Here is an 18,526-nt window from a genome sequence, read left to right on the forward strand (position 1 = left end):
GGACCAGCGCGTACTGAACACAGGTAAAGACTGGGGATGGGGGGGTTTGCGGGGGTTGGTGCGGCGGGCGGCGGGGTGTAACTATAGCACTGCAGCCCCCGGCGCCCGCACATGCATAGCGCCCCCCCGCGGACGCGGGGGCTGCGGTGCTATAGTTACGCCACTGATTGAATACACAAATGGTGAGGTACACAAATTTCCCATAAGAAAGCAATGGCGATGATCAAGCGGCGAACAGGGCAAAGCTCTCTCGGGTTTTTTGGGGTGAACCGGGAGCGTTGAATAGGGCGAGGAACATTTTCAGAGAGAGGAATCGCCAGAAATTAAGTGAAATGGAAGTATTGCATACTGCCCTATTTGTGAAAGGGGTATTATTTGCAATCTACATTTCTACAATATATTTATTTGTAGTTCGATTACGCTTAGGAAGACATCCTTTCCATCTGACCTTCAGGCTTCCATTGGTAATTGGAAACATACCCTACAAGTGACAACTAGGCTAGCTTAAGGTCCATACACTCTGGGCGTTTATGCCCAGTGTGTATGGTGCACAATGATGGGGAAAAAAGCTGGCCTGAAAAACGCTCAGTGCATACACACTGAGCATTTTCCCCCCTGCCCAGCCATTTCCCCCAGTAATACTTGCAGATGAGTGGCGGCCGGCATCGATGATGCAGGAGCGCACAGAAACACTCATCGCTGCCCCGTACACACTGGGCGGCTTTCAGTTAATTGCACTTGCCAAAGTATAATATTATATTAGCCAGTGACAACAAAAGTAATAGAAAGCTGAGCTAACATACACCATTTAGTTGTATTATTGACATGAACTTGACCAGATTTGACTCTAGAAAATCTACTCCTGCATATTGTGTAATGTTAATGTAGGTTTCCTGGTATCAGTGGAGAATATTTCACTGCAGAATATAATTAATATAACATAAGAACAAAAGCAAATATAGAGAACTAAAGGTTTATTTTTTCTTGTTTCTTCTATGGTATCATACAGTAAAATATATATTGTTCAAAACGTTGGAGTCACTTAGAAGTTGCCTTGTTTATGAAAGTAAAACACTGTTTTTTTTTTCAATGAAGATAATAAAAATTAATCAAAAATACACTCTTCTTGAAGAAGCTCTCTTCGGTCCTTACACGACTGCGGCCTTACTACATCTGAAGCGTTCCCAACTACCAAAGGGACTTACCAGAAATGGGTTCTTTCTAGGGATATATGCAGCGTGGTCTTTGATTCATAAACGATTTGGCTCAATTCCATGTGTTACCAAGTTGGAGACTCTAGTTTGAGAAATAGACTGTGAAGGTACAGTGGCAAACACCTACAAACTATTAGGCTCACTGCTGAAATGGCATACTGATCACCCAAAAGGCCAACTTTAAGCAGAGTTCTGCACATCAGCACAAACGAATAGCAGCCATCACTTTAGAGTGATGGTATAGAGTGGCAGCGAGGAGGCGGGGAGCTTCGTTGTAAGGGGATGCGCGCGCGCCCCCTTCCGGCGGTTGGCGATCTGACCGCCAGATCCACGCTGGATTGAGTGCAGTCCATCTGTATGTATAATTTTAGCAGAAATTTGCTGGCTGGAAGTTTAATTGTAATTTATGTGTATGACTGTTAACTAACAATGATCATTGTTTTACAGTGTGAGTGTATCTGGATTCTTCTGGTCTTTTGTGTTTTCCTGTTTACCTTGATATGGATGTATGTTACCCTGATCCTCAAAAATGACATACACAACTTCAATGAGTAAGTATTCTGCCGTCCTCTCCATTTCCAAGACCTTCATTCTGCTTGTGGATTACACTATATTTTCTTATCATGTTTGATCTCCTGTGCTCTCATCATATGTGTCATGTTTCTGCAGGGAAATCTTCAGACTCCTGGGCTTATGGCAAGATTGGTCTATTGTGCTGATCACAGTGGCTGCTGTTCTACTAACATATTGCTTCTTACTCCTGGTATGTGTGCACTGGTCGGTGATATTGGGGAAGGGTGAAACACAAGGTTTGTCAGATGTATATACAATAGGTCTTGTCTTGTGAACAAGGTTTCCCAGAACACTTTGCAAATTACTTACAAAAATTAGGCCAATATCTGGCAGGTCAGTAACTGGTAGAAAGCCAGATGTTTTCTAACATTAGATTATATGGAGCCAGTGGCGTAACTATACATTTTGCTCCCCCCTGGCAAAAAGTTTGTGGCGCCCCCCCCCCCTCCAGGCTCCTCTCCAGCATGTTTCCCCAGCATGTGATGCGATGACATCACACGCATAACGGAGAAGCTGAAGCAGAAGAGAGGAAGAGAGACCAGCATACACTGCTGCTTCCCTTGGCTCTGACGCATACCAGGCCGCCCATCCTGTACATAGTAGCCAATTGCCGGCTCTGTGTACTGTTAACTGAATCAGTGGGGGGATTTGTCATCTCTGCCATGGCCCCACCCGCGCTGCGGCTGACTCGCCTCCAGTGCTAAGTCAGTGGGCAGCGGCAGGCTGCAGCATGTCAGTGCGTTGAGCGGGTGCCTGCGCCCACACAGACCCTGCTGCTGCTTGCTCCCCCAAGCGGTTGCTGGGGCTGCCTTACAGTAGTTACGCCACTGTATGGAGCATTATAGGGGCATACACATGGAGTGATTATGTGCTCTTTTCTAAGCAATCTGACTAGATTGCTTAGAAAGTAAGCCCAGATCTCTCAATGTGTATGCCCCTGAATGATGGCGATGCACCTGCTAGTTAAGTTAGTGCATGCAGTCAAATTGCTTAGCAGGGTACTGTAAATCTCTGTGTGTGGAATCTGCAGTGTACTGGTGCGCTGCCAATACACCCAGCAAAGCATACAGTATATGTTGGACTGAAGAATCCCCGGTACTTATGTATTATCTGGGCTCCCATGTTAAATGCACCCCATTTTTTCATACCCCTACTATCCAACTACGCATGGAGCTGATTTTATATAGTGTGGCGAGCGCAGCGAGCCACCGTGCCCGAAGCGTGGCGAGTGGACGCGGTCTCATAAGAACAATGGGAGCCCAGTTATTACATAAGTACCGAATCCCCACCATTGCTGACTGCTTGTAATGTTGGGCACAGTCATTACTGCTGATAAGCTAGTGTAACCTTATAAAATAAAATATGCATGCACCAATACAAAATAATATATTCACATTGTTCCAGAATATCAAACAGTATTCATAAATATTGTTAATTGTTCAGTCTTGGCATTCTACAGCCGATATTACAACTTATTTTACTTCTTAACCCCTTCCCGACATTTGACGTATATATACGTCATGGCCGGGATGTACTTCCCGACACATGACGTATATATACGTCATGACTTTAAACGGTCACCGCGTCCAGGGACGCGGTGACAGAGGGATGATGTCTGCTGTCCCTGACAGCAGACATCCTCCCTCATTGCCCAGGGGGGGCAGCTATGCCCCCCGTTATGGGCGATCGCTGTGATTGGCTGTTCAAACATGAACAGCCAAAATCAGCGTTGAAATGTGCGATTGGTAAAAATTAGACGCTGCTGCCCCCTAGTGTCCCAAAAAAATAAATGAGGTTAAAATAATGATTTTTTAATAAAGTATAGATATGGTCTTTGTTAGTTATTAACTATTTTGAGTGGAATGATTATTTGTCTCACAAGCAGAAAATGTAACATTTTGCAAATAGCAAAATGTTCCATTTTTTTACGACATTTTGGTATTTTTCACAAAAAAAAAAAATTGTATCGACCCAAATTTACCACTAATTTAAAGTACAATGTGTCACGGGAAAACAATCTCAAAATCACTGGGATAAGTAAAAGCAAAAAAAAGTTATCCCCACTTAAGTGATACATGTCAGATTTGAAAAAAAGGCCTCTGTCAGGAAGGCAAAAACATGCTGCGTCGGGAAGGGGTTAAAGAGCACACACACGTAGAAATGTGTGCTAAGCAATTTTGCTAAGCTATTTAGGGTAAGCGATTTCCTGGTGTCCAGATCTCCCATGGAGAGCACATACACATGCAGAGATTTGTGCTAAGCGATTTTAATTAAGCAAAAAAAAAAAAAAGGCTGGGTAGTGGTTCAGAATGAGAGATGTCGATGACTGGTATAGGTTCCCCAGAGAACACCCACATCCTACATCTAAAAAATGTTTTCCCAAAGCGCTACACTGCAACATGTGTATATGTAGTCTAGTATGTTAGGTCCGTCTCAGATGCTACTGTAACCTTTTCTGTGAGCTCTCCATGCAGACCAGATGCAGAATGTAGATGCTGGATAAAGCTGGGTGCACACCTATACAATCATCGGGCCATTTTTCTGATATCGGTTGAACGGCTGTTGATTGTATAGGTGTATATGCAGTATTAGCTACAATGGACGGTACCAGGAGGTCGCATCTTATGTGCTTCACATGCGACCTCCAGATCCCCATAGAGTATGTGCTAGCCCCTGCTGCTTCCCCCTCCTCACAGAGGTGAAAGGGGGTCATGGCTGGATACACACATAGGTTTTAAACAATTGTGTACCCAGCTTAACTCTTCATTGTTGTTTTATTTTTATGACTCTCTCCCCTTATTTGGACAAGTGTTATTGTGATAATAAATGTTTTTTTAGTTAATATAAATCAGGTGCGGTCTGTCTCTCCGTTATCTTATCCACAGGATCGCTAGATCCTAGCTTTCTCCCTCCCCTGTTATCAACCTTGCTAAAGTAATTATTTTTAGCTTCGGCATTACCTTCATTGTGAAATGAAATTGCAGATGTAAAGGCCCCCATACACTAGGGCGACTTGTCCAAAAGGACAAGTCAGCCCCGATTTCCCCTGAGCTTCCCGGGCAGCTCCCCGGGAGAGCTTGATAAGATTTGGCGCTTGATGTGCCATTTTTTACATGTGATAAATCGGATGCGAATTATCACATGTAAAAATCCGGGGGGGGGGGGGGGGGGCGTCAGGAGCAGGCTGGGAGTGGGGACCATCCGGGGAGCGGCAGGAGCAGGCTGGGAGTGGGGACTGGTCCGGGGAGCGGCACAAGATGTAGCGGCAGGCAGGGAGCCGGTCTTTTGAATAGGATGATTTCTATTCTCCCGCTCGCCGTGGGGACCGCAGAGCAGCGGGAGAATAGAAACCATCCTATTCAAAAGATTGGGCGGCCGCTGATTGGCTGAGTTCCCAGCCAATCAGCGGCCGCCCAGTCTTTTGAATAGGATTTCCTTCTATACTCCCGCCATGGCCCCGGTCTCTCTGCTCTGAGTCTGCACTGCGCTACGGTCCCCGCTCCCTGCCTGCCGCTACATCTCGTGCCGCTCCCCAGACCACTCCCTGCTCCTGCCGCTCCCCGGACAGGTCCCCACTGCCAGCCTGCTCCTGATGCTCCCCCAGACGGCTGCACATGATTAATCTCACATCTGGATCTGATCCGATGCGCATGGGACCGCGCATCGGATCAGATCAGATGTCATACCCTACGCAATTTGGCCAATTTCACCTGATTTCTCGGCCCAATCCTGCGTAGTGCATGGGGGGCCTTAAGAGACAAACTGTACTAAATTTGTCAGATTAAATCCTGCTAATTGCATGGCTTCTATTAGTGCTCAGTTATACCCCTTTTACACCAAAAACCCTGGTCGGACCCTGGTCTTTGAACGCTGGAGTTTCCAGGGTCTGACCCTGCTTTATACCCCATTTACACAGCACTTCGACCTGGGTCGGACCTGGGTCTGCACCATTTACACTGAACCTGGGTCAGCCCTGCCTTTCTTTGTGGATGTCGTTAAAAATGCTTGCTTGTTTTGTTGCCAAGGGGGGTGAAATTGCTTGTTGCCAGGAGGCAACACACACACACACACATATATATTACTACTTAAATAAAAATTCTGAGGGGGTAGAGGGGGGAAGCTGTCCCCGGGTGCTGGGAGGAGGGGAGTCCCTGCGTCTGCTGAGGGGAGGTGGGGGTACCTGTCAGCCTGAGGTCGGAGCCGGAGGGGATGATTTGCACTGCTGCTGCTGTACCTCCCCCCGCAGCCGCAAAGTTCCTGTGGTCCCTCCGGCACATGGGAACTAGTACTAGTTCCCATGCGCCGGAGGGACCCCTGATACAGCAGCAGCAGCGCACATCATCCCCTCCGGCTCTGACCTCAGGCTGACAGGTACCCTCCCCTCAGCAGCAGCAGAAACTCCCCTCTTCCCGCAGCACCTGGGGACAGCTTCCCCAGCGCTGCACACTGTGGACCCGCTGCGGGTGCCTGGACCCGCAGCGGGACCATTTACACCGGCCTTTACACGGGTCCTATGCGGGTAAATGGACACGGATATACCCCATTTACACCGCCGATGATCCGGGTCTGACCCACCGCTGACCCGGATTTTTCGGCGGTGTAAAAGGGGTATTAGTGAGTGAATAACATACTTAAAATCACTGGCTCTCCTGTCTGCTAATACCCCTTTCACACCAGAAAATGCAGGGACTTACCTGGGAATACAGTCCAGTGATCAAGCAGGGACATTCCTGGGTTGGCCCCTTTCACACTAGCCTAGTCCCTGCATTTTCTGGTGTGAGGGGGAGAGACAGCACTGGGAGGGCGTCTATGTGCAACAGCGGGTGGTGGGCAGTGCGGTCCAGACTGCGGGAATCCGAGAAGCGGTGGATGGGCACTTGCAGCGCTATTTCCTGGGCATCGGGGGAGGAAGCGCTGCTGAATTAAAAAAATATTTTGAAAAGACTGGCCGGACGCTGATTGGCTGAGAGCATCCGGCCAGTCTTATCGGATCCCCGCTGTCTGGACCCCGTCACCCACCACCCACTGCCCGGACCCCGCTGCCCGGGTCAGTAGCTTTCACACCAGCTAGTAACCCGGTCTGGTCGCGGGAGCAATCCTGCTAGCTAGCAGGGTTGAAATCTCTGCAAATTTTCCTGGGAATTTGGCACGGGAACTTTTCACACTAGCGCTAGTTGTGAATTTTGGCTGATGTGAAAGGGGTATTATGCTGCGTTCTCATTGCCGCCCCTGCAAAATCCCGGGTTATTCTTGCCGGATTTTTGGCGGGGCACAGAGCTTCTCAGCTCAACAGACCCCTTTCATATTGCACCTCAGACCTGGAAATTTCCCGTGTCTGCCCCTTTCACACTGCTTTCCATGGTCTGCCTTCCAACAAGTGTGTGGAATTTGATTGGGGGTTGGGAAATTTGTACAAATTGCTGTGATTGGCTGTTTAAAAAGCAGATTTTATTGGCTGGCTGTCACATATCACATGATTACATCCCCCAATGAACTTGCTTTTTTGCATTTTGTGAGGAAAACCAGTATTTTTGATATGTTGTAGTACATTGTCGAATCCTTGATGGTGCCAGTCACTTGCTTTTTTATTTCCTCCTCCCCTCTCACAGCCAGCTGCTCCAGCTTACTTTTTCACGTCCTGTGTGAAAACCCCGGGTCGTGCCTGTTCACGTGTAATTCCCAGGAATAACCCTGCAGAAAATCTGTGTGCAGTTACAGGGGCATTACACCCAGGAATTTCACTCACACCCATTCACACTGAAACACGACACAGGAAATTAGCGCTTGCGCTGGCAAAAACCCAGGTTTTTGTGGCAATGAGAACAGGGTATTGCACTTTTGTGTGCTGTTTTGTTGCTGGTTTGTGGTTGTTCTGCAATAGGCATAGGAAGGTTGTATTCCGGTATAGATGAACCTTATTTGCTCACTGGTCAGATGTAATTTTTATTTATTTTTGTCAAATATTTTTATTGAACTTCCAATATCGTATACATAGATAAAAACAAGTGTGAAAGAAGGGAAGTGGTTAAACTGCGCTACATCTAAAACCATGCAACAGGTGTAGTACAATATAACAATAAACACAGATGTCTAAAATTTAAAAACGATGTGTATAAGGCTGGTACCATGAACAGTCAATAGCACAGATATAGTCACCCAATGTCCAAATTGAGCTCCTGTTTGTGTCCTTTTCTATGATGATTTCCTTAAGAATCCCAGATATTTGGAAGCCGATTTTATGATACAGATGGACTTTAAGGGGAGACAGCGCTCTCCTGCCAAGGAATAGCCTGGTAATTGTTGGGTCCCACTTGGTAAATGCTGGCTTGTTTGGTCCTGTTGTGTAAATGGCTGACAGGGAATAGAGAAAGCTGGTCCGGTCACAAATATTGGAGGCAGGTGTATAATCCAAATGGTGGATGTCCATGTTGGGAGGCACCAACGCATTTTACTTTGTAGCTTTTTTAAGGTGTTACCTATAGTACCGTGTACTAGTTTTTCTACCACTTAAAGTCATTCAGATCCTTGTATTAGCATAATCACGGCATTCGCTGCTTCCCGCCAGCACAACCAACGTGCTCCCGACTCGGCCCAAAGTCGCTATCATATTACAATAGCAAAAGGCACAAAAGGCAATTTCAGTGAGGCTGTGGGCAGGTGGATCGACTGTTTCTCTGACAGTCATGTTATGCATAGCCACAGGCCGGGCATCGGGAACAGCTGGGCAGCATCTGAGCGAGTGCTGAGACGCTGCCCGGCATTAGACTGAGCTTGCGCAGTCTAATCCTGAAATCTCAGGATTGGAAAATCCAATCCTGGGATTGAAATCCTGGCGTTTTGGGGCCAAATCCCGGGATCGGCAGGTTTGGCCACCGTACCAGTGACATACTCTGTCCACCTTGTTTTATTTCTTGTGGCAACCTATGTGTTTTATTCTTTCCTGTGGGGTTACATTGCTGTTTATTTTCCTGTATAGCGTCAGTGAGTTTATTTTAAATTTTTTTAGATTTTTTTTTTTCTGTGCATGCTTTAGGGTTGCATTATGCATGTGTCCAGCTAGTGATCATTTGGAGTAGCAGGGAAGATTCAGGCACATAAAAGGTGTATTCTGCTACCTTGGTAGCATAAAAATGGGCGCTGGTGTGGAGTGTTTTAGCCAAGCAGCTACCATAAGGAGAGAGCAACTCCTTTGAAAAGGTTATGGCAAGAGAAAAAGAAAAAGGTAGCGCTAGTATACCAATGAGCCTTCAATAAAAAACATTTATTGTACACTTATACCCCTTTCCCACTGCAGCTCTTAAACTGTTTTTTTTAGCTCTTTTAGAGCTGCAGTGGGAAAGCTTCAGGTTGCTTTACCCATTTAACAATTACCGTTATTTGTTAAACAGGTAAAAAGCAGTGTTTTACCTGTTTAAGACCCGTTTTTTTGCCAGTGGGAAAGGCTCTTAAACGGTATCTCCTGGTACCTAGAAACTGACCTGCGCCCCCCTCCCCTGGTACCTGCCCTCCCCTGGTACTTATCAGCGTGGGGGATCCGGGCAGCGAGGTTCATGCATTGCTGGGGAGGCAGCGGGGTCCGGCATGGGCACGGTACTTCGGGTCCCTCCCTGCGGCTGATGGATGCTGGGCAGTGGGGAGGCAGCGAGGTCCATCCCGCATTAGCACGGTGCTGGTGGTGCAGCAGGGTCCATCCGGGGTCCATACGGCATCCAGGTTGTCCCTGCAGCTGATGGGAACTAGCAGTTCCCACTATGCACATGTGTAATGAGCACTGTGCATATGAATGAGCCATTCATTACATATGCACATATGTAATGAGTGGCTCATTCATATGCACGGCGCTCATTAGACATGCGCATAGTGGGAACTCCTAGTTCCCATCAGCCGCAGGGCCTGCCCGGACACCGTATGGACCCCGCTGCACCCACAGCACCATGCCCATGTGGGATGGACCCCGCTGCCTCCCCACTGCCCAGCATCCATCAGCCGCAGGTAGGGACCCAAAGTACTGTGCCCATGCCGGACCCCGCTGCCTCCCCAGCAATGCGCGAACCCCGCTGCCCGGATCCCCCAAGCAGCTAAGTACGGGGGGGGGGGGGGGGCTTGCTGGGCAGGTACCAGGGGAGGGTTAACTACCATTTTGTACCTTTCACAACGGGTTCAATGTGAAAGGTACAAAAGCGTTAATTAACCTGTAATATACTATTTACTATATGCATTGGGAAAGGGGTTAAAACCTGCTTTAACCATTTTAAAAACCGGGTCAAAGCAGGTTTGGCAGTGGGAAAGCAGCATTACAAAATTAAACATATATGGGATATGCATGTTGCAAAAAATTTATTAAAAACAACAATAAGGGGCCACTGACATCTGCAATCAAATCACTGAATAGTCATCTGTTCCTAGAAGTAGCGTCTGTAAGGAAAAGTTCCTAATAATGTCACCGTCTTTGTGGATTTCTCTGATATGGGTATAATTACCAAACAATGTCCTCCAGGGGAATTGATCCACTTCTAGGAAAGCATAGCAGCTGTGCTCACCACACTTTATAAAATCAACTCCACGCCGACGTGGATAGAGGGGGTATGAACAGGTCGTGAGGACATGTACCGCTCGCCACGCTTCGGGCTGACGTGGATAGTGGGGTGTGCTAAATCACTTTGCATCGCATGCAAATCGTAAGCAAATCACAGCTGGAACAGTCACTGAGGGTTAGAAGCCTTCCCACTCCAGCTCTCTCCCCTTGTTTCTAAATGCCCCTCACCATGCACCCAACACTCACCTCCCCCCATCAGTGTTCCTTAGCCTGCTGTGCTTTTAATGAAGGGACCATCACCAAATCCCAAAACACTTTCTTTTTTTTTTTTATAATTATTTTTTATTGTACTTTTCACCTTGCAATAAATTTGACAACATTTGTTTAACATATATATCATAAGTAAAACATTGCCAAAACACTTTCTTGAAGACAGAGGAACCAAGGGGACCAACCCTGTATCTCTTACCTAAAGTACACAAAAGTGAGACAAATCCACCAGGGAGACCAATTGTCTCTGGAGTGGGTGGACTGACAGAAAATACCAGCAAATTTGTCGACCATCATCTGAGAAAATTTGTGTACACACTTTCATCTTTTGTATGGGATACTATGGATGTCCTGAATAAAATCCAGGACATCATACTGTGGGAAGAAAGCTGGTTAATCACATGCGATGTAGAAAGTCTCTACACAAGTTTTATGTATCAGCATTGAATTACTGCTGTAAAATACTTCCTCAGCATTAAGCGTGACAATCCACTTAACAATCTAATTGTAAGACTCTTACAGTTTGTTTTGACAAATAATTTCTTTGTCTGTAATGAGAAATTCTACCTCCAGGTACAGGGGACTGCGATGGGGAGTACTTGTGCCTTAACATATGCGAACCTGTACCCGGGGTGGTAAGAGCGAGAATATGTGTTCTGTGAGCCCAGGAAAAAGTATACGTCACATATACTCTTGTGGATAAGATATATAGATGACTTGTTGATCATCTGGGAGGGGGACAAAAACCTCTTTGTACAATTCATCCATATCCTGAATACCAACAACCGGAACCTAAAACTTACCTATGATATTAGTCGTGACAGTGTTATGTACCTTGATTTGAAGCTGACAATTGAAGAAAATGTTACCATCTCCAGCGATATGTTCAGGAAACAAACAGCCACCTACTCCATCTTGCATCACGACAGCTCACATTTCCCTGCTGTAATCAAAGGGCTACCCAAGGGTGAATTCCTTAGGACCAAACGCAACTGCTCCCACCCCGAAACTTATTATATCAGAGCTAACGAATTGGGACAGAGGCTACAATGTAGGGGATACAGTAAACGTCAAATCAAGAATGCCACCAAAGAGGTCAAAAAATACTCTAGAGATGACCTTCTGGTTCCCAAAAAGAAAAACACAGATGTGGAAAAAAACAATGAAAAGGTCAGTTTAATAGGAACTTATTGCCAGGAATGGAGAGAAATCGGTAACATCCTCAACAAGTACATTGAGATTCTGAAAATGGATAGAGACCTTGATACCATTCTCCAGAATCATTAAAAATTAGCTGGAGACGTAGCAACAATTTAAGAGACATTTTGGTCCAGAGTCATCGGGATAAAACAACTTCCAGCACAAAGAAAAAGAAAATAGGATCTTACAAATGTGGCCACTGCAAAGCGTGCTCCATGACTCCCACATCTCAATTCCATGACAAATTCGTCAAAAAGTGGAGCATCAAAGAATATATCACTTGTGAGACAGCAGGAGTGATATACAATCTAACATGCCGATCCAATTGTGTATACATTGGGAAAACTAAAAGACCTCTGGGACAACAATTGTTAGAACATCGATCAAGTATCAGAAACACAGCCAGAGATACACAGAATATGAAAACCTTAACACCAATTGCCAAACATTTTTACAGACACCATCGGAGTAAAACCAATGGACTACTTGCCTTTGGAATGCTCAACGTAAAAATGGGCATTAGAAGGGGCAACTTGGATAAGACACTGCTCCAACAGGAATCTAAATTCATATTTCTGATGGATACATGGTCCCCAAGGGCCTTAAGGAGGACAATAGCTTTACGGCATTCTTATAAGTTAATTAGGCCCAATATCTCTTTGAGTATAGTCCCTCTTCTTCATTATGTCACCCATTACACTACCCCTAAATGTGGATGGAGAATGGGGAAATGATATAACTGACAAACTAATTCTCATAACTCTGAATTCCTCTCGTATGGGCACTTCCTAGCAATAGAAGTGTCAATATAATCATATAGCATCATCAAGTCACACTCTATTCAATTAATTTATATATTTTTTGACTATACGAATAATGGATTGTTTAGTTGGTCATCATAACAGATGCTACTGGTATCCTCTCTGTATGGATATCTGTTGCCATCCATAGATGCATGTGAATATGCTAACGTATATAGAAGGGTACATGTGTATAACAAAAAATACCTGTATCCTTTCCTCCTCTATTTGAATTCACAGAATATACAATACCCTACAGGCATTTTTATTATTAATATTTGTAGGACGTTATCAATGTGGTGTAGGTGGAAGCATAATCTTATGACTGTAATAAAGTGTATTGAAAATAATTACCCATCATTTAAAATAGTATAAGACATTAAGGACACTTTTCAGCCCAATACAACACAGTATGATAATGAATGAATTACTCAGTTAGATGCTAGATTGTTTATATTTCTATTCTCTCCTAAGAGATATTCATAATATGTATGTTCATTTGTAAAGATAATTATAATTCTATATATATGATAATGTGTGCAACGTGCACATGCTGGTTTGGATATACACATGAACTTTTGAATTCTTTAATATTTTTTTATTTTTTTATTTTTTATTTTTACTTCACAGACTTGTTGAGGTCTTATACATTTTTTCACTAGTCACATTTCATGGTGTTGTTTATTATTGTTTTTTGATGTTAACAAGTTCGTCACCTAATTAAGCACCTCCTGCAGCCTAGGGGGCGAGGACGAAATCATTCAATGGTCACCGACCATCGAATATCATGGAACGTGCACGCAAAACTAAGACACTATCAGGTGCCTTAGCTTTGCGTGCACCCTGTGAAAGGACAGGTTGGGCAGCTGACATCTGGTGAGCAGCCACGTCACTGCCTCATTTCCCTGGGAACGCCCAAGAAAAACTTGACATTCCCATAGGCACATCTATCCGCTGCCGACCCACAACCCCGCCCGCAATGTTGGGTGCGAATGGGACAGCGAACTTGCAGTTTTACATGCCCATTCGCACCCAGCGTCTGCACATGCGCATAAATGCAGCAAGCCAACCAGAATAACCTCCTTGGACACCCCTTGTTGGATTTGGGCAACTACTTAATTTGTTCGGAATGTTCTAGAGGTGAGAGATGCCTAATGTTCATGCCAGCCCAAATTATAGTCTCTTTTTGTATGTTATATTTTGGGGGAATATTTCTGCACAGAGACAATCTGAGCATAAATATTTTGGCCTAAAGGGAATTAAAACACTACTTTATACCTATACCCTAGTGCACATAGGACGAAGGAATCCAACTCTCACCCAGTATCTGATGTATTTCTACATGATACTGGAAAGCAGAATGGACCCAGCATAGGAGAAAGTGCACCACTTTTTCTACATATCAACAAAATTGAAACATTGTGTTGAAAGTGCAGAGGTTGATTTAAATGGCAACAGAGTCACAATTGCTTAGAATACTCAATAAGAACCTCTTTGTGAATAACAGTGTTGTGACACAAGCCCCAGACTCCATATATTAAATCTGTGTATTTAACAAAATATATATAGACGTTTTTTCAAGAGTCGGACAAGGGGAGTGTCTATTTGGTAGAGAGCAGTAATAACCCTGAATATCTGTACAGGGTATCACATAATCTTGTGAATTTGTTTTATTTAACTGTGATTGACTTAAACCCCAATTTCGCTAAATTGGTAACCACATAAGGATTAAAAATTTATTACAGATCTGTTTTGATTGATTGAAACCTAATTCACCAATTTGGTAATCATAAATGATCAAAGAATCCAATACAGATCTGAGTGTAATGATTCAGTAATGAACTGGGTAAAACGTGTACCCTTTCTGTCAATAAGACCACTATCTGTCTTATTTGACAGAGCACATTGTATTTTAAGGCATACCTAAATAAAAGTTAAATCTTAATTTTGACACATTTACACTAATTAACAATAAAAGAGTGCCCCAAAAAAGACTTAATCAGCCTTTTTTCTTGCATTTCTGTTGCAAGGCCCCCACATCCCCTATAATCAAGTTTTTTCTGAACTTATATTGGGAGCACCACCAACCCTGCTATTAGGCATTTGATAGCCCGGATGAGCCTATGTTGGTTTTCAATAAATATTAAGAACGCTTACGAGCAATTTTGTGTGCGGACTCACCCACATCTATTCTAGAAGTCCTTTAGTGTTCAAGTCTAGAGGCTTGGGACCTTATTCTGGTTCACACGCATTGCCGCCTACCTCCTTCGCATGGCAAATTCGCCCGCAGAGCTGTGAATGGATGTTTTGCATTTGTGGTCCTTGCAGCCTAGGGGGCGAGGACGAAATCATTCAATGGTCACCGACCATCGAATATCATGGAACGTGCACGCAAAACTAAGACACTATCAGGTGCATTAGCTTTGCGTGCACCCTGTGAAAGGACAGGTTGGGCAGCTGACATCTGGTGAGCAGCCACGTCACTGCCTCAGTTCCCTGGGAACGCCCATGAAAAACTTGACATTCCCATAGGCACATCTATCCGCTGCCGACCCACAACCCCGCCCGCAATGTTGGGTGCGAATGGGACAGCGAACTTGCAGTTTTACATGCCCATTCGCACCCAGCGTCTGCACATGGTTTGCGCATAAATGCAGCAAGCCAACCAGAATAACCTCCTTGGACACCCCTTGTTGGATTTGGGCAACTACTTAATTTGTTCGGAGTGTTCTAGAGGTGAGAGATGCCTAATGTTAGTGTCAGCCCAAATTATAGTCTCTTTTTGTATGTTATATTTTGGGGTGAGGGACTATTTACATTTTATTTGTAACATTTGTATCAATTTTCTTTGCTAACAACTGTCATTAGTTTGGGTGTTTATAGTGAGTTCTTGTGGGCAGGATTTTGCTTTATATATGGTCAGGTTAAAAAGTAGTGGGAACCCTACGTGTATGATTGGACTGCATTTACATATACTGCTAGAAATGTGTATATGGAATATATTACCAAATTGTTACGTATGGAATAATTGTATTAAATGCGAAAATGTTATAGATAATTTGTACCATAATAAGTTAGATATGAATTAAGGTTTTCCTTGTGTACATTTTTTTTTATGGTTGTTCCGCCTTGATTTGTAAAGAATACATTGGTTTGCCGAGGTCTCCTATGTACCATTAACGATGTGGCGCTGCCATCTGTGGTGATGGAGAAGGCGGGAATCAGTGCAATAACTTTTCACAATGTTATCTTTGTGTCCAATTTAGTTACTCTCCATGTTCCTCATACTGTGTTCACAACCTCTCCAGCTGCACTGGCTCCATAAGGTGAGACACCATGTACTAACCACTTGTCCTGTCCTTGAAACCTGCTAACGTAACATTCTCTTAATATGGTTATTCTGTTGTCTCCTGTGTGCACCAGGTTCTCCTATTTGTTTGCATCGTTTTGGTTTGTCTTGGAATTATTGGTCTGGATTTGAAGTGGAATATAGAGTGGAAAGTGGTTGCAATTTCTTTGCAGGTGAGTTCCCGCTTTATTCTCTACAATTCCATATTATACATTGATATAACAACATATTTGCAGTCACTGACATGCCTATTAGGGCCCACATTTTTCAGTTAACATTACATTTTTGGAATACATGTAAATGGGTCCAACACTGGAAATGGGGCCTGATTCAGACCTGATTTCATGGCCCTGAATACGCATGGTTAGTGATCATTTTGAATATGTACACTGTGCGAATGGATGTGCAAGGCTGCGCATCCAATCGTAATCAAGCAAAAATGTCCATAATCCACCGCAACTGGCTCACCATTGAATTATTTTTACACTGGCAACAACTCATCACTGCCTGCTGCGGACGTGACACACCCTCCCGGGGAGGGGAGGACCTCCCCTAACAGTCATGCTGACTTCACGTTACCTATTGTATGTCCCACCTGCAGTGCAACATGGTTTTGCCCATTTGAGAAAGCTTTTGCAATTTACTTTGAATTATGCCCTTTATACAAGGAACTGAAATAACTTGCTAGGTACTTCTGTAGTTTCACGGCGCCACCGCGCGCACAGTCTGTAACAGAAACTTGTCAGCATGCCAGAGGCTCTGTTTCACTGTGCGCGTGCCGCTCTAGCTCTGTCTGACTGAGCTTGTGCCGCTCTAGCTGTACTCTAGCGCAACTGCGTCTGAATCTCGAGTCGCATAGATAGCCGCTAAGAAGCCGGAAAGCCTGGATTCAGACGTGGGAAGGGGAACACTATTCCTAGGGGAACACTATTGAAACCCACCCTCAGTGCCACTAGTGGACGCCACAGCTGTGGACCGTGTAAATCCCACTATCCACGCCCACCCGAAGCGTGGCGAGCGGCGGCGGTACGTGACCTTTTCATACCCCCACTATCCACGTCGGCGTGGAGTTGAAAATTGATTAGTGTGGCGAGCCCGAAGCGTGGTGAGCGGACGCGGATACCTTCACAGCTATCCGCGTCCCCTCGCGGGCTTCACAGGTGTCAGCGTCCGCTCGCCACGCTTCGGGCTCGGTGCGTGGCGAGCGGACGCTGACACCTGTGAAGCCCGCGAGGGGACGCGGATAGCTGTGAAGGTATCTGCGTCCCCTCGCGGGGCCCGCTGCGCTCGCCACGCTTCGGGCTCGGTGGCTCGCTGCGCTCGCCACACTAATCTATTCTCAACTCCACGCCGATGTGGATAGTGGGGGTATGAAAAGGTCGTAGGACGCGTACCGTCGACGCTCGCCACGCTTCGGGTGGGCGTGGATAGTGAGGCTGATTCAGGAACACATTCACACCTGCACACTCACACACCTGAGACAGTAAAGACGAAATTTTCGGCTGACTGACTACGCAAACTGCATAGCTCTCTAACTGACTACGTAACGCTGTCCGCGCGCGTCTAAGCCGAAGTGCCGGGAGTGTGAATTGAGACGCTAAAAGCGTCTCAAACCGCAATATAAGTTAGCGTCTACATTCGGGACACCCCCTGTGGTAGCAGTGTGCCGGGGTGTGCGATTTATAAGCCCCGTTTAGCCCTGTTTGTCTCCTTTTTACACTTCATTACATTTCAACTAGAGTGGCATGCGCGCAGCGCTACGCTACATCACGTTACACTATAACAGTTTAGCTAGAGCGGCACGCGAGCCTCTGGCAGGCTGCCAAGTTTCTGTTACTTCTGGCGCCGTGAAACTACAGAAGTACCACTTGCTACAGTATTTTATATTTGAGGATGGTGTTTATTGCAGGTATTCATAAAGTCAGTATGGTCTATGAGGAATCAGAAGAGTCCAGGACACACTTGTAGAAGATAATAAAATATATTGTACTATTAACCCTTTGAGTGCCAACATCTCTGGCAAAAATGCCAGCTTCACTCACATTTGTTATATAAATTCAAATAACAAATGTTGGGAAAAAAATGATATTTCCTATATAAGGTAAACCTTACAGGTCATTATGATAAATAAAATTTTTCTTGGCAAGTTTTACACCTATTTTGACGAATTCACTTTGCACCCAAAGGGTTGACGTGTTTTAATACGTAGTATTGTAGACTGAATTGTGAGATCTAACTTTCCCCCAAATAGCAATGCACCTTGGCCCTTATTCTGGTTGACTCACTCGTGCGCAAAGTCGCATGGGGGGCCGATGTTTTGCGTATGCGCAGCAGCATTTCTGTGCATGTGTACGGGGCAGTACAAACAGTGTAATGGTTAGCATTACCTCCTCACAGTACAGAGGTCATGGGTTTGATTTCCTCCATGGCTCTAACTGTGTGGAGTTTGTATATTCTCCCCGTACTTGCGTGGGTTTACTCCGGGTACTCCGGTTTCCTCGCACAATCCAATAATATACTGGTAGGCTAATTGTCTCCCAACAATAAAATGAACCCTAGAATGTCTGTGTGCGTGTAAATGTGG

General features: G+C 45.1%; 1 protein-coding gene across 2 annotated transcripts in view; it reads left to right on the top strand.

Annotated features, from left to right (window-relative positions):
• The window catches only part of GDPD2 (glycerophosphodiester phosphodiesterase domain containing 2), a 73,765-nt gene that overhangs the window by 13,604 nt on the left and 41,635 nt on the right, over nucleotides 1-18,526 (top strand). For both annotated transcript variants that reach the window (XM_083159155.1, XM_083159154.1), the window contains 4 exons: nucleotides 1,662-1,765; nucleotides 1,884-1,977; nucleotides 15,860-15,919; nucleotides 16,017-16,115. In XM_083159155.1, the coding sequence (XP_083015281.1) occupies nucleotides 1,662-1,765; nucleotides 1,884-1,977; nucleotides 15,860-15,919; nucleotides 16,017-16,115 (357 nt within the window). The remainder of the gene's footprint in view (nucleotides 1-1,661; nucleotides 1,766-1,883; nucleotides 1,978-15,859; nucleotides 15,920-16,016; nucleotides 16,116-18,526) is intronic.

This window comes from Crinia signifera, chromosome 9, assembly GCF_055691185.1.
Source record: "Crinia signifera chromosome 9, ASM5569118v1, whole genome shotgun sequence".
NCBI classification, from domain to species: domain Eukaryota; kingdom Metazoa; phylum Chordata; class Amphibia; order Anura; family Myobatrachidae; genus Crinia; species Crinia signifera.